We start from the raw sequence: 15,852 nt of genomic DNA on the forward strand, positions 1-15,852 counted from the left end.
CTACTCTAGTGTTTTACAAGTTTCTCTTCTCCATTCCACCACTACAGGTCAAATTTCAGTTTATCTTATGTATTTTTATCTCTTTCTAGATGAAAATATGTGTAGACGATGTAGTGAAAACTGCAGGAAATGTAGTGCATTCCACCATTGTACAGATTGCAGACCAGGTTGGAGGTAAGAACAATGTTATTTTTTCATTGGAGGCAGGAGAGAGCAAAACATCGAGTCTATAGATAAGCTATAAAAGTCTCCAAACTGTACAAATGCATTTCTATACAGAGTTCCAAAGTAATGTCTAGTCCTGTTTTCAGAATTTGCTAGTAGTTTAGCTTAATTCTTGCTGATAGGACACAAATCTTTAGATTTATAAACATTCTTGTCTATTTTTGTACGTACAATCAAATTTTTCATGTCAGCTCAAAATACAATTCATTCAGAGGTATGGTGTAATTTAGGAAATTCACATTGCAGTATTCCTCATATTAAAAATTATTTGCAATATTGATGGCTTCCTTGGTAAATTTGTGGTGCAATATGCCCAGTTTTAATCCTAAATGTTTGCTGAGTTAGGTGATCTAACAAGGCAATGGTAAGGATGATACAGTTGGCCTCAACATCTTGAACTAAGGAAAGGAAAAAAATAGCTGGGATTCTTGCATCTGATTGCTAACCCATTGACTCCCATGCTGATAAGTTTCATACATGTGGATATCGAGGAAGATGGAATCTAGGTTATCTATGATGGCCTTCTCCCTCCCTATTCAAATGGGTTTCACATTATTTGGATTTGAATATAACTACTTAGCTAAGATAGTCAAGTTGCTGACACATGTCAAATTTTGCCCTTTCAGGACAGGAAGGCTGACATTCCACCATATTGTTTCACCTTAAACTATTGTATCTCTAGCTCTAGAAATTTACAGCACAATACAGAAGCAGGCCATTTAGTGCATCATGTTTGTGGGGACTTTTGTCACAGAAGTCCTCCATTAATCCCATTGTCCTCATCTCTCTTCAAAGCCCTGTTTTTTACTCTGTTTCAAATGTTAGTTTGCTCTTCTCTTGAAGTATGTAATGGTCTCCAACTCAACTACTTCCTGTGGCAGAGCATCTTGCTCTAACAGTTCTGGGTAAAGAAATCACCAAATCTCTTCTCTCTCTCTCTCGAACTATTTTAAACTTGTTGATCCTAAAGAGAGTTGAGATGATCATTAAAACGAAGCTTTTACAGGAAATCTTCCACCAAAGCTCAGATGTTTTGTGTATCATAATTTTCAGTGACTTCTTTTCCCCATTTCTGCCAGGTTGCAAGGACCAAAGTGTGTCTTCAGTTGTGAAGCTGGAACTTACTTTAATTCACTGAGCAGGGATTGTGAGAGTTGTCACATATCCTGCGCAACTTGTGCAGGTAATATTGCCTTAGCATTTCATTTTTTGTTATTGAGAAAAATTGGATTGTGGGGTTGGGTTGTGGGGGGAGGGTGGAAGAAAATGGTTGGTTTAACCAACTATTTTCTTCTGTTTATGTATATCTTATTTCAGTGATCTAATTTGGACTACTTATTTGGTGTTGGTGTCCAAGTGCTTATGCCATCTTAATTTCTTAAGTTATTATTACATCAGATGAATATTTTTTAATTTGGCAGAAAATGCATGAGCATGAAATTGTGTTAGTGTCCCAGGCATAGACATTTTTTTTGCTGCTGTTCTAGCTTGTTTCTCCTGGACAGGATCTAACCTGGAAGTCACTGCTGTATTCACTAGTCAGCCAAGGTGCCTCCATTCTATTCTTTTCTCTTTTCCGTCCCCATGGTCTCCAGCTGATGATTCTCTCCCTCCTCATTCCCCATTCTCCCCCAGGATACTCAGTAACTGAGCCACTCTGCTTTGTCCTTGTGCTGTCAAGATTAAGACCCTCGCCAACCAAAACATTATCTGGGTGTAGTATTGACATCCTAGACTTTCTCATGGAGGTAGCCTGTTTGGCTAACTAATCTACCTCACTATCTGCTGGACTTCTTTAGGGTGGTATGGCACTTTCTTCCAAGTGTAATTTTAACCTGTTAGTATACTCATCTTGTACCTTCTCCAGTTTTGAGCACCAGATTTGTGCTTCAAATTCCTCTTTGTCAGTTCTCTCCTTTCACCTTTCCAAGCACCTTGATGCAGGCCACAGGATTCTCACAGAAAAAGGAATCGGTCAGGGGGTGGAAACTATAGCACTATGGAACCATTCCGATTTCCCATTCAGCCAGTTTACCGCCTGTTCTCAATAATTTGTTTAAAAAGCAATATAATGTTGCATCCTGGCAGTTTGTCTCTTTAGTGCATGAACGCTTTGTTACATAGTCCAAATTGAGTTGTTTTGATGTCATCTTTGGCTCAGCACTGATTCTTATTCAATATGTAGATGGAGTCCAGGCTGCACATAAATGTACTTAGTTGAATCTTTCTGGTGGGTTACCAGACTGTGGTGCAAAGATAACTTCAGCATTTTGTGGATGAATTTTAAAGCAGAATGGAAGTCACAAACTGAGATACTGAATAAATAAACTTCTGAAACATTTCAACTTAGACTCTATTCTCATTTCTCATGGAGGCAAAAATAGTTTAGAATCTCTGCTAATCTCATGTCAGAGAACTGTGGTTGGAGCTCTGAGCAAAAAGCTTTCTATTAGCGGGTGAAAACAGTTATTGATCTCAGTGACAGCAACTGTCTGTTTTCTGAAAAAAATACTCTCTCTCTCCCACCCCCCTACCCAACCTTTGCTTGCAGTGCTGCTGAAGTATTTGTAGTGGTGATTTAGAGGCATTTTTTCCCCCAGAAATGTCAGCAAATAAAAGTTTGTAAAGTGAATATCTTGGTTGTACTTTGAAGTGCAAGAGTTTGGAAATCCCCTGACTAGGGATTATGGAGTGAAAAATGTCTTGAAAATGGCACAAGTTACATTCAACATTCATGCTCATTTTGGGGTAGATGCCCTTTAAATATCATATAAATAGACAAAGATAGATTCAAATTGCAGTCAAATCCTCATGTACCAAATCTGATTAAATCAATAGTTAGGAAATAGAGTTAGCTTTAATTAAGTTGTATGTGTATTTGGAGGTGTTAGAAATAAGATATATCTTTAAGCTTAAGTTTAATTTGTATTTCTGCATTTGTGGGTTAAAAGAATGAAACCTGAGTTTAGTTTCACTTTAAAAGAGGCCTGCATTTGAATGAGTTTTATGATCCTTGAAGTGGAGAGCTGTGTTATCAAGGGGAGTTAGCAGTTTAGGGAAGTTAAAACAAAGTAGAAAAATCTGTGCTGTTGCCTACCAACAGGGGCCCAAAGAGGGAGGCCACACATTCTTTCTTACACACACACACACACACACACAAACCGAAAGCAGTTTAAGTTCGGTTGGAAGCAGATGCCAGGAGAGGCTGGACACAGCAGAGGAAGCAGCTTTCCCCAAAGAACAGAAGAAGGAAGGCCCCAAGGAAACCTTCTAGTCAAAGGGAACAAACAGGGATCTGGAAAAGGTCCTGTTAAGTGGAAGTTAAGTGAGGAGCAGAGGAAGTCTCCAAGCTTAAAGTGAGAAGTTACAGGATGCAGATTTAAAGTAATATAGGCTTGCGAGAAGCCAGAAGATCCAAGGAGACAGCTGAAGGTCTGTAACTGTTTACCAAGGGCTTATGAAGCAGTGGTATCCTGTTAGCACAGCTGAGTATTTAAGAAGAGAGTGCATAGAAGGAAGCTTGAATGCATGTGGCGATCCAGGGGGAGGGGCATCAGAAGGAGAGTTCCAAATCCTGGTGGTGGACCTTTGTGGAAGGTGCCTGAGAGAAAGCGTCATTTGGGAGAAGATTCCAAAGCGGGTTCTTCAAGGATGGAGATTGGAAACCCCGTGTAAAAGGCAGAGTTCAGTGAGACCAGTTGGTGCACGGTGTGACAAGTGCTTGGCGGAGTTGAGGACAAATCCATAGCATCTGTTTAGGGCAGCATTTGTCACTTGGTTTCAGAGTGTGGTGTGCCTAGTGGTTCACATGGACTGTGTACTTACTGTGAACACTAGAGTATAACATACTTTTTGTAACTCGTGTTATCCTTATAAATCTGTATATATCTGTAAAAGTTATAGTTGTAGGTGAAGAAGTATTGTAATATAGTTCATCTTGTTTAATAAATGTTTTATTCTTTTGTTAAAAGTCCATCAGTTGAATCCTGTGACTGTTCAGTAGCCACTCTCCACGTTTCTAAACAAAAAATCAAAGTTAGGATCTTATCAAGCCAGGTTCCACCCTGGGATTTGGCTTGCCCAATAGTAACATCAACTGGGATCATAACACAATCATTCACATGTTTTACATAGATATTTAATAATATGTCCAGTGATTACATGGAAAAATGCTACATAATTCAAATCTTGAATAAAATCTCTGAACTAAAGGGTTGGACACAAGAATTTTCTGGGGAATGTTGTCACCAAATGAGTGACTTTTTAGTAAGGCGGGTCCTCTGATTTTGAATCTTGAGGATCTACTGCAACTGTTTCTGTCCTGTGTTGCAGGTCCAGGCCAAGAGTCCTGTACACAGTGTGCTGCAGGTTACTACCTGGAGGATTGGAGATGTGTGTTGAGCTGCAGCCTTGGCTACTACATAGATCAGCCATCTGAACATGGAGAAAAGACATGCAGGAGGCAAGTTGTGATTTTAAAAAAAGTTAATGATGTCGCAGTATTTTTTGCAATTTTCCATATGTTATCAAACTTTGGTCACCCATGCTAATTTCCATCTTCCTAACTTAGTTTCCTGCCTATTTGTGAGGCAGTGCATTGGGCTGTTACCAAAATGCACCGTGGAGTATGCAATGCAGTTTTCCAACTTATATTTTTGAGAATAGCTAACTATGAACTTTTTTTCTTTCACTTATTGAAGGCCAACAATATCAGATGCCTGAGGATTTAGCAGTGACTTCACCTCTCGACTTAATTTCAAAGTATTACACAAAAGCTGTGAATATTTTGCAGTAAAATCTAAATAGTCGTTTGGTAGTAGAGAACTGGGGCTGGATTTTGCCGTCGGCGAGCAGAGGGCGGGGCCCACTCGCCGACATGCAAAATGACGCGGGATGACGTTGGGGGGAGCCCCCAATGTCATCCCGCCCCATTTAAATTTTCAGGAAGGCGAGGGCACAGCGAAATCAGCTGTGTGCCCGCCAATTGAGGCCATTGACAGGATAATTAAAACAATTAAAGGCCCTGTCCATCCAACCTTAAGGCTGGCGGGCAGGCCAGGAGCCCCAGCGGGCTTCTGAAAAAACATGAAACCTCATCCACCGGCGGAATGAGGTTTCATGTAGAGTTTTAAAAAACTTTAATAAAGTTTTAGTGAAATTTATTAACATACCCCATCCAATTAAGGCCCGCCCAGCATAAGATGCGAGCAGTAAGCACTACCTTTGCGGGCGGGGGGAGGATCTAGAGAGTGTAGGCCAGCATTCTTTTGTGCATGGATGCGAAAGAACGCTTCAATCTCCCTGAGGCACAGAGTTGCTCGTTATTGTAAATAATGAATAAGAAGTTAAAAAATTTATTTAAACGTGTCCCCTCATGTGACTGTGTCATGAAACATGGAGTAAAATTCGTATTCAGAATCTGAAATTAAAAATAACCTTTCCTGTAAACACCCCAACACTATGTCACATGAGATGGGACATGTTTTTATGTTTATGAAAATGTTTTTATTTAATTAATAAAGGCTATAGGAAACCTCATCCCGCTCATGGATGAGGTTTCCTAAACGCGAAGTTCACTTGGTCTTTTTGCCTTTCCGCCAACCTTAAGGTTGGACAGGCAGCGTTAACAATTACCTTAATCAGTTCCTTAATGGCCTTAATAGGCTATTTACATAGCGGCGGCCGCGCAGCCAACTCCAGCGCGCCCGCTGAACGAAATATCACGGGACTGCGCGATGACGTCGGGATGCACACCCGACGTCATCACACATCATATTACGCTCGGGCATGTCGGGCCGCACACCCTCATGCCAAACGTAAAATTCTGCCCAAGGTTTCTAATTGGCCCCACTTCTTCCTTTACTACCCTTTCATTATTTATATGCCAATTTAAGACTTTTGGATTCCCTTTATGTTAGCTTCCAGTCTCTTCTCACACTCTCTTTGCTTCCCTTATTTGATTTTTCTGAACTTATTAATTGAGCCTGATTCTCAAATGTATTGTCCACCTGACATCTGTCATATGCATCCTTTTCTTCTTCTTACTCTCTATCTCTCTTGTCATCCAGGGAGCTCTGGATTTGTTTGCTCTACGTTTCCTTCTCATGGAAATGTACCATGACTGTTCCCGACCATCTCTTTTTTGAAGGCAGCTCATTCTTCAGTTATAGTTTTGCCTGCCAATCTTTGATTCCAATTTATCTGGTACAGATCTGTTCTCTCCCCAATGAAGTTGGCCCTCTCCCAATTAATCATCCTTACCCTGGATTGCTGCTTGTCCTTTTCCATAGCCAATGTAAACTTTATACAATGATCACTGTCAATTGTTCCCCTCCTGAGCCCTGATCCACTTGTCTAACCTCATTCCCAAGAACCAGATTTCTCATTGGGCTGGAAACATTCTGATGTAGAAAATTCTCCTGAACGCGGTCGTGCCAAAACCCACCACTCCCAATGACTTTTACAGTATTCTATCCCAGTCTGTATTAGGATTATGAAAGTTCTCCATTTGTAATTATTATGTAATTCTTGCTCTTCTCTACAATTTCCTTACAAATTTGCATCTCTCTATCTTTCCCGCTTGTTGGTGGCCTATAGAATGCACCCAGCAATGTAATGTTACCTTTCTTGTTTCTTAGCTCTAACCAAATATATTCTTACCTTGACCCCTCTAGGACATCTCTGTCCAATACCATGATGTTCTCCTTAATCAATACTGCTACCTCCTCCTTTCTTTCCTTCCCTATCTTTCCTAATAATTGTATAGTTGCTTATTTTCTGAGCTTTGCTCTGAGAGAATCTGCTAGAGTAACATAAGACAAACCAAGTATTACCAATAAATGTCAACTGCTTTTTAAACACTCCTTGTGCTTGTAGCATGCCCTTTTGCAATATTCACATGATAAAATTAGAGCTATAGAAATCGTGCAAAGAGGAATCACCTGCCTCTTTATCTGAACCAGTCTAAGTGAGGACCATGTTGCAGTGAAATCTTTTACATAGAAGTGTTTAGCAAGGAATGTTTTGTCACAGTCAATGTAAGAGCTATTGCATCCTATAAGGGAAAAGTGAAAAGCGAAAGATCAGAAGACTATGGGATAGAGCAGGATAATGGGAGTAATTTGGAGTCATCCCATTGAAGAACTGACAACAGAGACAATGGGCCAAGTGGCGCCTCTTTGCTGTAAACTTCCATGGTCCCTTTTGTACAGCCAGAGTGAGAATGGAGAGATAGAGAGGGGAAAACCTGCATATAATCTACACGTTTATACAGAAAGTAACACACACCCCAGCCATACATTTTATGCCAATGTTTCTGTGGAATCATGGAAGCCCTCACAGCACCAAAGACTGGCTCCTGCAGGCTATTCTCTCAACACCACAACTATCAGTGGGGTCAGCAGTCAGTGGGCGTAATTGTAACATAACTGCTGGAATAACAACACTCTGGCTCTCGGGTGCTGTTGTGTTCAGGCCCTGGATACTTTTGCAATTTGCCCTCCCAAATTATTCATAACTATACATAAACAATTCTTCATTTAAGATTTTGGATCAGTAGTCACCTTCTTAAAAATCTCCCTCTTTCTTCCCGTACATATTTTCTTTGTATTTAGGAAAGCATCTATAGAACTTTGGAACAAAATGTATTTTTTTCCCCCCAAGGTGCGATGCAAGCTGTTTAACTTGTACCGGTCAGGGAGAAAGAAACTGCAGCACCTGTCCTAGTGGATATAATCTTGAGGGAGGAGTCTGTGTGGTTGGTACTGTTTGTAAAGATGGTGAGTACTCCTGGTCATTGCTTTTCTCTTTAACTGCTCAGGGGAGTAAAGCAAATTGCTTTAGTTGGACATACTGAGGCAGCATCAATGTTATTTGAAAACCTCTTTAACGATGAATGGTGTCTGGTTTGCAATTCAGCTTCTATTCTATTTGTCAAGAGAAGTTTTATTTATCCTTTGATGTGTCAGCTAAAAACGAAGGTGCTGTTAAGCGACCTACCAGGCAGTGGTTTTGACATGTGCTAATAGCACTTGATTTTAGTTTGCGCTACTTGAGTACAAATTACCTCTCCTGCCTATTCCCTTGTTCCCCTTAATGCACTTGTTGTCTGTATGCAGACTGGTAGTTGTCCACTCACTTGCCCAAAGCCCAGTTGTTGTGTACAAGTCCATGCAATGAGCCATAGCAACAGCCTATTCATTTTCTTTTAGATTACTGTGCTGATCACCAGAGGCACATGTGAATGCCTGAGGAAAAGTAAATACCAATTAAAGATTCGGTGGATAAATGTTCAACTAGCATGGTGTCCAGGCATATAGGCCAGGAAGGCCTAGGCTCAATTCATAGTATACTTTTAGTTCTCAGCAGGAGTGGTGATAGGGTAACTGCACTTTGCCTCAGGCTCAGAGATGAAAAGTCAGCTAAAGGTATTGCTATCCAATGACCCTTGTTGCAAAAAGTGTGGATGTGAGGTGAGGATAGTCATTTTTAATTTTGTAGGTGTGGTAAACTGCCAGTATCTGACGAGCTGCCCGTGTAGGCTGAATATTTTTGAGTTTTACTTAATTATATTTTGAGATTGGCGAATATTTATGGAATATGTTAAATAGCAAGTTAAATATCTGTGATGGCATCATGATGGCACTTTCTTCTTCCATGCTTTGCATTCTTTTATTGTGTAATCAGAAGACCAACTTTTTAGGTGATGTTATAGCAAAAAAATTTCATGCAGGAGAAGCAGTCATATTCTACTGCTCTTTCCTGCTGGATTGGGGAGGAAAGTTCAGTCCTGGATTTCTATCAGTATGCAATCTAAAAAATTCAGCAAAAAGTTTTCCTTGAGTTATTTACATTGGATTGTGCTGCCTGCAGGTTAAATATTCCAAGGTCTTTCAAATATGTGGTCAGTATGCATTTCTATGATCGATATAGAAAACATGTGCATTTTCACCAATAGTCAATCTTTGTTTTAAATGGCCAGTAATGCATCTTTTACACTATGTACTTTGGACGACTTGATCTGTTGTAATTGCAAACGTAGGTTTTTCAGCTTGTTATTTTATACCTTTTTTTTCTAGATTCCTATTTTACCTTCTTTAATGTGATTAAACAGTTCTTTTGTCTGTGGTTATGATTCACTTTCATGATGTTTTAAGCAACAGTTTTCTAATGTCTTCCTCTCTGATCTTTTTTCTCCCTTCAAAAATGGAATAAAATCACTTCCTGTCGAAAAAAAATGAACATTTACTTCCTGTTGGATACAATTACTTCTGACGAACAAAAAAAAATTGCTTCTGTCACCCTCTTGACTGATTTCTTCTGCCCTGTCTGAAAAATCACCTACTTCGTCCCTCTGCTTCCATCTTCCCAACCTTCAAACTCCTGTCTCTGTGATCCCGATCTCTGGAAAGCAACGGAAGAATCGTGGGCCGAGGGAAGTTTCTGCGTCCTGGTGAAAAAGAACAGCCTTTGCCAACGGAAAGTGCTTCAACAACTGTGTTGCAGAACATGTTCACTTAAAGGTTGAACAGATGACCACAGGGTTCCCCCCCTTCCTTTGCTCCTGTATGCACACGTGTAAATTCTTTTAATATTAAAAAATAGAAAGCCACCCTTTCTCCTCCTTCAAGGAGGCGGTGAACTGTGTGACAGAACTTTTAATGGTGAAGCAATTACAACAGACCTACCTTTCACTTCAGGTGTTTACTGTCTGACATCTGGAATAACTAACTTGTCAGTATTTTACTTTTATGACCAAAGCGTATAATGCCAAATTTTCTATTTGGAATGAGATGTGATTATTCCCCCCCCACCCCAAACCCTAGTAAGCACAAGTAAAGGCTTTGCTTTTAGGAAGGGTTTTCTTTCCTGGTTGTTTTGTACAATATTGAAAAGTTTACATGATTGCAAAATTGGCAGGTTAGTATATGAATTTGTGTTTACATTTAAAAATTATACTTATTGAAATTTAAAACCCATCAGACATTCAATACTGATATTGGGTGATTCGAGATAAATATGGACAGGTATGTAACCGAGGAATAATCTGCATCTTTCCAGCTGGGGAACAACAACCTCAAAATGCTATTCTGCATGCTCACATTAAACCTCTTCTGCAATAACAACTTATACATTTCAGTCTGTTTAGGCTTTTTATCATTATTAACTAACTGCCTGAAGCTTTCATAACATATTGGTCATCATGCTGGTGTCAGTGGTGGAAAGTGCTGACATTCATATCAATGTTAATGGTAATGATTGTCCTAGAATGTTTTCAAAAGCAAAACAGGCGGCGGTTCACAAACCAAACCCCCCTTTCACTTTCTCTGCAAGTGAGTTGTTGATGCTCAATTGTCCTGTCATTGAAGCATAGCCTTGTAATGTCTCTTTGGCATGCAAGTACTTACAAATTAATATGCATTCTACTAATCAGGTTCTTTGTTATGTAAAGCTTGATTTACTTCTCTTTTCCCCCAAACTCATTTGTTTTTGCTGTCTTGGCATGTTTAACATTTTTACTGTTTAAACACTGATTTGAAGTTTTTACTTTTCTGGAGTCTTAGATCTTACCACTTTCAATAACTTAGGATTATTAACACAAGCCTGTTATTTTTAATTACTAAATTCAGCAGTACTGTTCATGAGCATTTATGCTGAAACTGTGATTTGTGTACAGATTTGGGTCAAAAGAAAATCTATGACTTAATTTTATATAGACCAAAATTTGTCCATATTGAACCTAGATAAAAACTGATGCAAGTAGTCTACCAAGTCAAACCTATCTTTCTGTGCAGTTAAACACCTGCATAGATCGATATTTCGCAGCCAGAAAGATTGCACATTTCAAGTTCTTTACTGATCTCCAATTTCCATGACAGTCACCCCTGCATAGACCCCTGGGCTTTAGACTCTGTTAATACGGTCAATAAAGTGGGCTGATGGGCATGCAGAAAAGCTTGTCAGACATGTCTGTTAAGATGGAAAGAATTTCAAGTTCTCAGGTGCATTGCATATATGGCATGGCTTGTTGGCTTTGGGCTGAATTAAATACTGAAATTGCATGTTACTGCAGATGTTTAAACAAAATCTTTCAATTCAGATTTAGACTGTAGAAATAGACCAACTGAATTTAATGTGCAACACACTACGTTGCACTGATGGTGCTTGGAATATATGGTGACCGGTGTATGTGTGACTGCAGCTCGTCTTCAGGGAAAGTTTCTCCCTCTTGTGGGACAAGGAAAGAAAGCCCAATAATGAGAGCATGGGCTTCAAAACATGATAGATGTCATTGGCTGGTGAAGCATCAGGTTCTACCTCGCAGCACACTCCCTTCTACCATATTCAAGTGTGACCTAAAACTTGGGTAGACAGCAGCACAGGTGCTGGAAATGCTCCTTTATTTTTAAAGGAGTTGTGTTGTCAGGAATGTGGTGTATAGGTCAAACTCCAGCTAATGTAATAGAGCAACCTGCTGTTTTATATGCTGTGGGCATGGAGACCTCTTGGGACATGGGCAGCAAATGGCTGTTTTGTTGATTTTTAAATGGCTTTTAAAAGATTGGCTCATGGCAAGACTAGAAGAAGAAAACCACAATGAATTCGGAAAGTAACCTAACTCTTTTTCTCTCTTCCCTGCTCTCCCCCATGCACCCCCCATAATGGTGCTGATTTTTGATTTGAGTAATGATGGTATAGTTTTCCCAATTCATTGCACTAAATGTTTTCTTATTTTCTACACTTATGTCGCAGTGATTTTGAAGTTGTGCTTGGCCTATTCCAATTTTTTAGTACACACTCTCGTACACACTATACTCAATAAAATTTCTGAGCTCTGAAGATTCTATTTCTTCCCTCACCACTTCCCATGCATGAGTATACATGATGAGACCCATTTAATTGGACCGTGGCTTTGACACAGTGTATCACAGAATGCTGCTTCCCTATGATCTTTCACAACAAATGTGGAGCAAGCACATTCCCACATTGCACTGAGCCGTTGGTTATCATCATTGGATTAAAGGGGACTCTCCCTTTTTCCTGATCATTTAGTAAACTGTCCTATGTTAGTGGTGACCCATTTTTTAAAGCTGATACTTAATCTATGAGAAAGAAATGGAGATTTCCTCCAACTGGTCTTTTATTATATGTGCATTAGCTCCACTATTTAAATACTGCCTTGGTCTCATGATTTTTAATTATAATTTTAACTTGGTCTGACTTGTTTAAACATAAGTAAAATATGTATTAATAATAATGGACATGGATTGTAAAGATTTTGTCAGATGCTAGCAAAAACAAAACACTAATACTATAAAACGGGCGATAATCTAGTTTACATTTAGTATAGTGTCATTGTCATTAAATTCAAGATCACGTTTACTGATGGTTACTGTACATGTGTAAAATGCTCAGTCATTATGTGTAAAATATTGTAGTCCTGTTGTATTGGATAATGGCCAAAATCAGTAATTCCATATTTTATTTTTGCTATTAAATTAACCTTAATTTCATATTTCAGTCTTGGAAGAATCTTGTTAAAAGTCTTGTTTAGAATATCACTGTGTGCAAAAGAGCTTTCTATGTTTTAAAAATATGTAGTTTGATAGTTTTAACTGTAAAATGAAAGCGGCATTAAAATCAGTTCAATAAAGTTTAAAAAGTGTTTTATATACAAATATTGTATGTCTGTGATATTATTCAAATGCCATTGATTTTAATTTGGCAAGGAAGTGAAATATACTGAGCTTAATAATTGAGGGACATAACTAAATATTACCTTACGTCAGAAATATTTAAACAGTTTCTCAGAAGCTACTGGAAAGATGTAGCTCAGAAACTAACTTTTCACCAGTCTGAAATATCAACCAACAGGTAGGAAAGCTGAATAAACATGCAACTAAAATTCAGTTTGCCATCCCAGTAACTGTCATCTGTATTGCAGAAAGATTACACAGTTGCAGTTAAGTTGTGCCTTGTTATAGAATAGAAGGCCCATAATCTCATGAGCATTTATTAATTAAGTAAAAGCTGTTAATAGCCTGGCTATAATAATGATTATATTATACATGAAAATTTGATGTTTTGCTTCTTACGTGCCACCTAGCTGACACCCAGTAACTCAGCACAGACCCAAGCGTGGAACCTACAGCATCTTTCTAGGACTCAGTTCCACATTCCACAGCGCACGCACATACTCATTTGTCAGCTTCTCTAACTTTGAAGTAAAAATTTCAAGCTGAATTTGAACCAGTGTTAAATTTTCAGTGGCCCCTCAGATCCTATTTTGCCTTTTTACACAATTTTAAAAATATCACCTGAAAGATGAGCTGATAATGCAAATGCTGGTATTGTAGTTACAAATTTATGAACCTACATGAACGCTGGAAAACCATTGTACAATCTTTGTTCTATTAGAAATTCAAATCACAAAACTTTATGAACAAATATTTGAATCATCTATATAATTATCCAAAGGCTGTGATCTACAAAATCACTGGAGCCCAACTACACGAATTCAAGATGTAGTGTGGAGTGGGGGCTCATTTTAAACAGTTACTAGTAGATTTCCTATGACTCTGGTAACTAATTTGAATAATATATTGCTTTATAATGAATAGGAATGACTTAATGTAATTCACAATGCCTCAATTTGCTATGGTGGAGTTATGCACACATCAAGAGCACAAAGTGCAACTATTAAAAATGTCTCCTCAGTAGGTTAGAGTTTAATTTGTGAGGCAGTGGTGCATATTAGCAAGTGCTTAGAAATTTCACACTCCAGATCAGAATAGATTTTTTTTTTTGTCCCACTTGTTTATGCATGTATGTGTATCTCTGCCCCACTGCCTGCCCCACCATTCCTTTCTCTTTCCCCATCATTTTAGCTCTTGCTTTCTGCACAGATGCTGGAATCCTAGGACATTTCTGATTCCCGAACCCATCACAATTGGCCTGCAGATGGATCTGGTAGCCAATTAGTGGCCACATTGAAGAGTGGTGGTGGTGCTGGGGAGTGCATTTGGCGCTGTTCAATTGCGGGCCTGATTTAAACAGACTATGGCAGCCATTACTGTGGCCGCAGTTTCATTGCTTTGCCTTCAGTTTGGACAATCAAAGAAAGTCTCAGGAGAGCCAGAGGAGAGGCCTGGAATCTAGGGTAGAGCAGCCCCTTGACTGGTGGATGCAGACCTGGAGGTCCTCCAAGGCTTCAAAGGAAAGGAAGGAGGTCCTCTTCATAGATGGTGGCAGGAGGAGGCCACTTAGCCAGATTATGCAGGCCTGGTACAAGATAGCTGATACAGTCAGCAGAGGCACTGTGATATACAGAAACTGGATCCAGTGTAGGAAGAGGTTTAATGACCTGATTAGCTCTGGCAAGGTGTGTGTCATGCCCCCCCCCCCCCCACTCCTGCCCACTCCCACTGCCCCCTCCCAAACCTCAGGACAGGTCTCTGGTATTCACAATCCAGCAGACAACCTACCAGCTGAGGAGCACCAGGGCACATACTGCTTCTGACCATGGGAAGGGTTTGTGCCCAGGACACTTCCTGACTCCTCAGGCTCAGAGCCATAATGCTGAGGACTTGCCAGCACTGAAATATGCAGCTTCTAATGATCAAGAGCAGCTGTCATTGGCCACAGAGGCCTGCAGTGCCTTATCTCTTTTATCCCTACAGAAGAAATGGACCCATAATGCACAGTAAATGGCCCTGACGCATGGAGGGGTTCCCTACATACACATTATCACCACCATAGAGGAGGGAATCATGGATAACGCCTGGGTTGCAGGCCACTTGAAAGTCAGACCTGGTGAAATGAGTATCTCTGGTGATGATCATGATTAGAGAGTGCATTGCGTTCATGAAGGGAGTTCATTGCACTCCATCCTGTCCAACAGCATATTGCAGACTGATTTCCATTGGGAAGTCTCAGCATTGCAGGCTTCTGCTAACCAAGGTTTGTTCGCATGATCTCTTGATGTGTTTCCGATTGGTGCAGAAGTCAAGACACTTAGGCTATTTCTCTCACCATCACCAGGTCAAGCACAACAACAGCAGAGCTTCAAAAGGGTACAGTCACACGATACAAACTCACCCTTCACCAGCACAGATTTAGTCTTTGATGGGTTCTTGTTCGCAAAAAGATAGGGTGACAATGGGTGATGAGCAGGGTACTAGTGTGCAGGAGGACGTGTCAGAGGCAGCTGTGGGCAGCAGCCCCCTCAGAGGATGGAGGAACAGACACAGCTCTTCCCATCTGGGTACAGATGCAGGGCCCCAGGAGTCACAGGAAAGGAGGCTCTCCCTAATCTAGCAGCAGCAGATGTGATCCCACATAACAAAGTTCTCTGAGACAGTACGCGGTCATGGGCTGAGAATGGAAGAGTCCATCCAGCTCATATGCCACCATGGCTCAGGGCTTTGAAAGCATGAGTTCCTCCTTTGAGCGAGTTGCCAACCTCCTAGAGAGCCATCCGCATCAGCACCCTGAGTGCATGCAGGAACCGCACACTGACGTTCACAGGGTATGTGCCACACTATGTAGCCTTGACTGGTCAGTGGTGCTGATGATGCAGGGATGTCTGAAGCAGATGCCAGCTGCGCCCCAGCTGGTGATCCCCTCCAG

At 40.2% G+C, this 15,852-nt stretch overlaps 1 protein-coding gene across 2 annotated transcripts in view; it reads left to right on the plus strand.

Moving 5' to 3' along the window:
• Positions 1–15,852, plus strand: part of pcsk5b (proprotein convertase subtilisin/kexin type 5b) — a 459,575-nt gene that overhangs the window by 234,765 nt on the left and 208,958 nt on the right. Inside the window, exons 17-21 of one of the 2 annotated variants that reach the window (XM_078567291.1) lie at positions 90–174; positions 1,305–1,408; positions 4,558–4,687; positions 7,888–8,003; positions 9,636–10,419. In XM_078567291.1, the coding sequence (XP_078423417.1) occupies positions 90–174; positions 1,305–1,408; positions 4,558–4,687; positions 7,888–8,003; positions 9,636–9,751 (551 nt within the window). In that variant the 3' untranslated portion in view covers positions 9,752–10,419. Of the gene's footprint in view, positions 1–89; positions 175–1,304; positions 1,409–4,557; positions 4,688–7,887; positions 8,004–9,635; positions 10,420–15,852 lie in introns of those variants that run through there. The other variant, XM_078567301.1, reaches the window with a different exon arrangement.

This window comes from Cetorhinus maximus, chromosome 2 (genome assembly GCF_964194155.1).
Source record: "Cetorhinus maximus chromosome 2, sCetMax3.hap1.1, whole genome shotgun sequence".
NCBI classification, from domain to species: domain Eukaryota; kingdom Metazoa; phylum Chordata; class Chondrichthyes; order Lamniformes; family Cetorhinidae; genus Cetorhinus; species Cetorhinus maximus.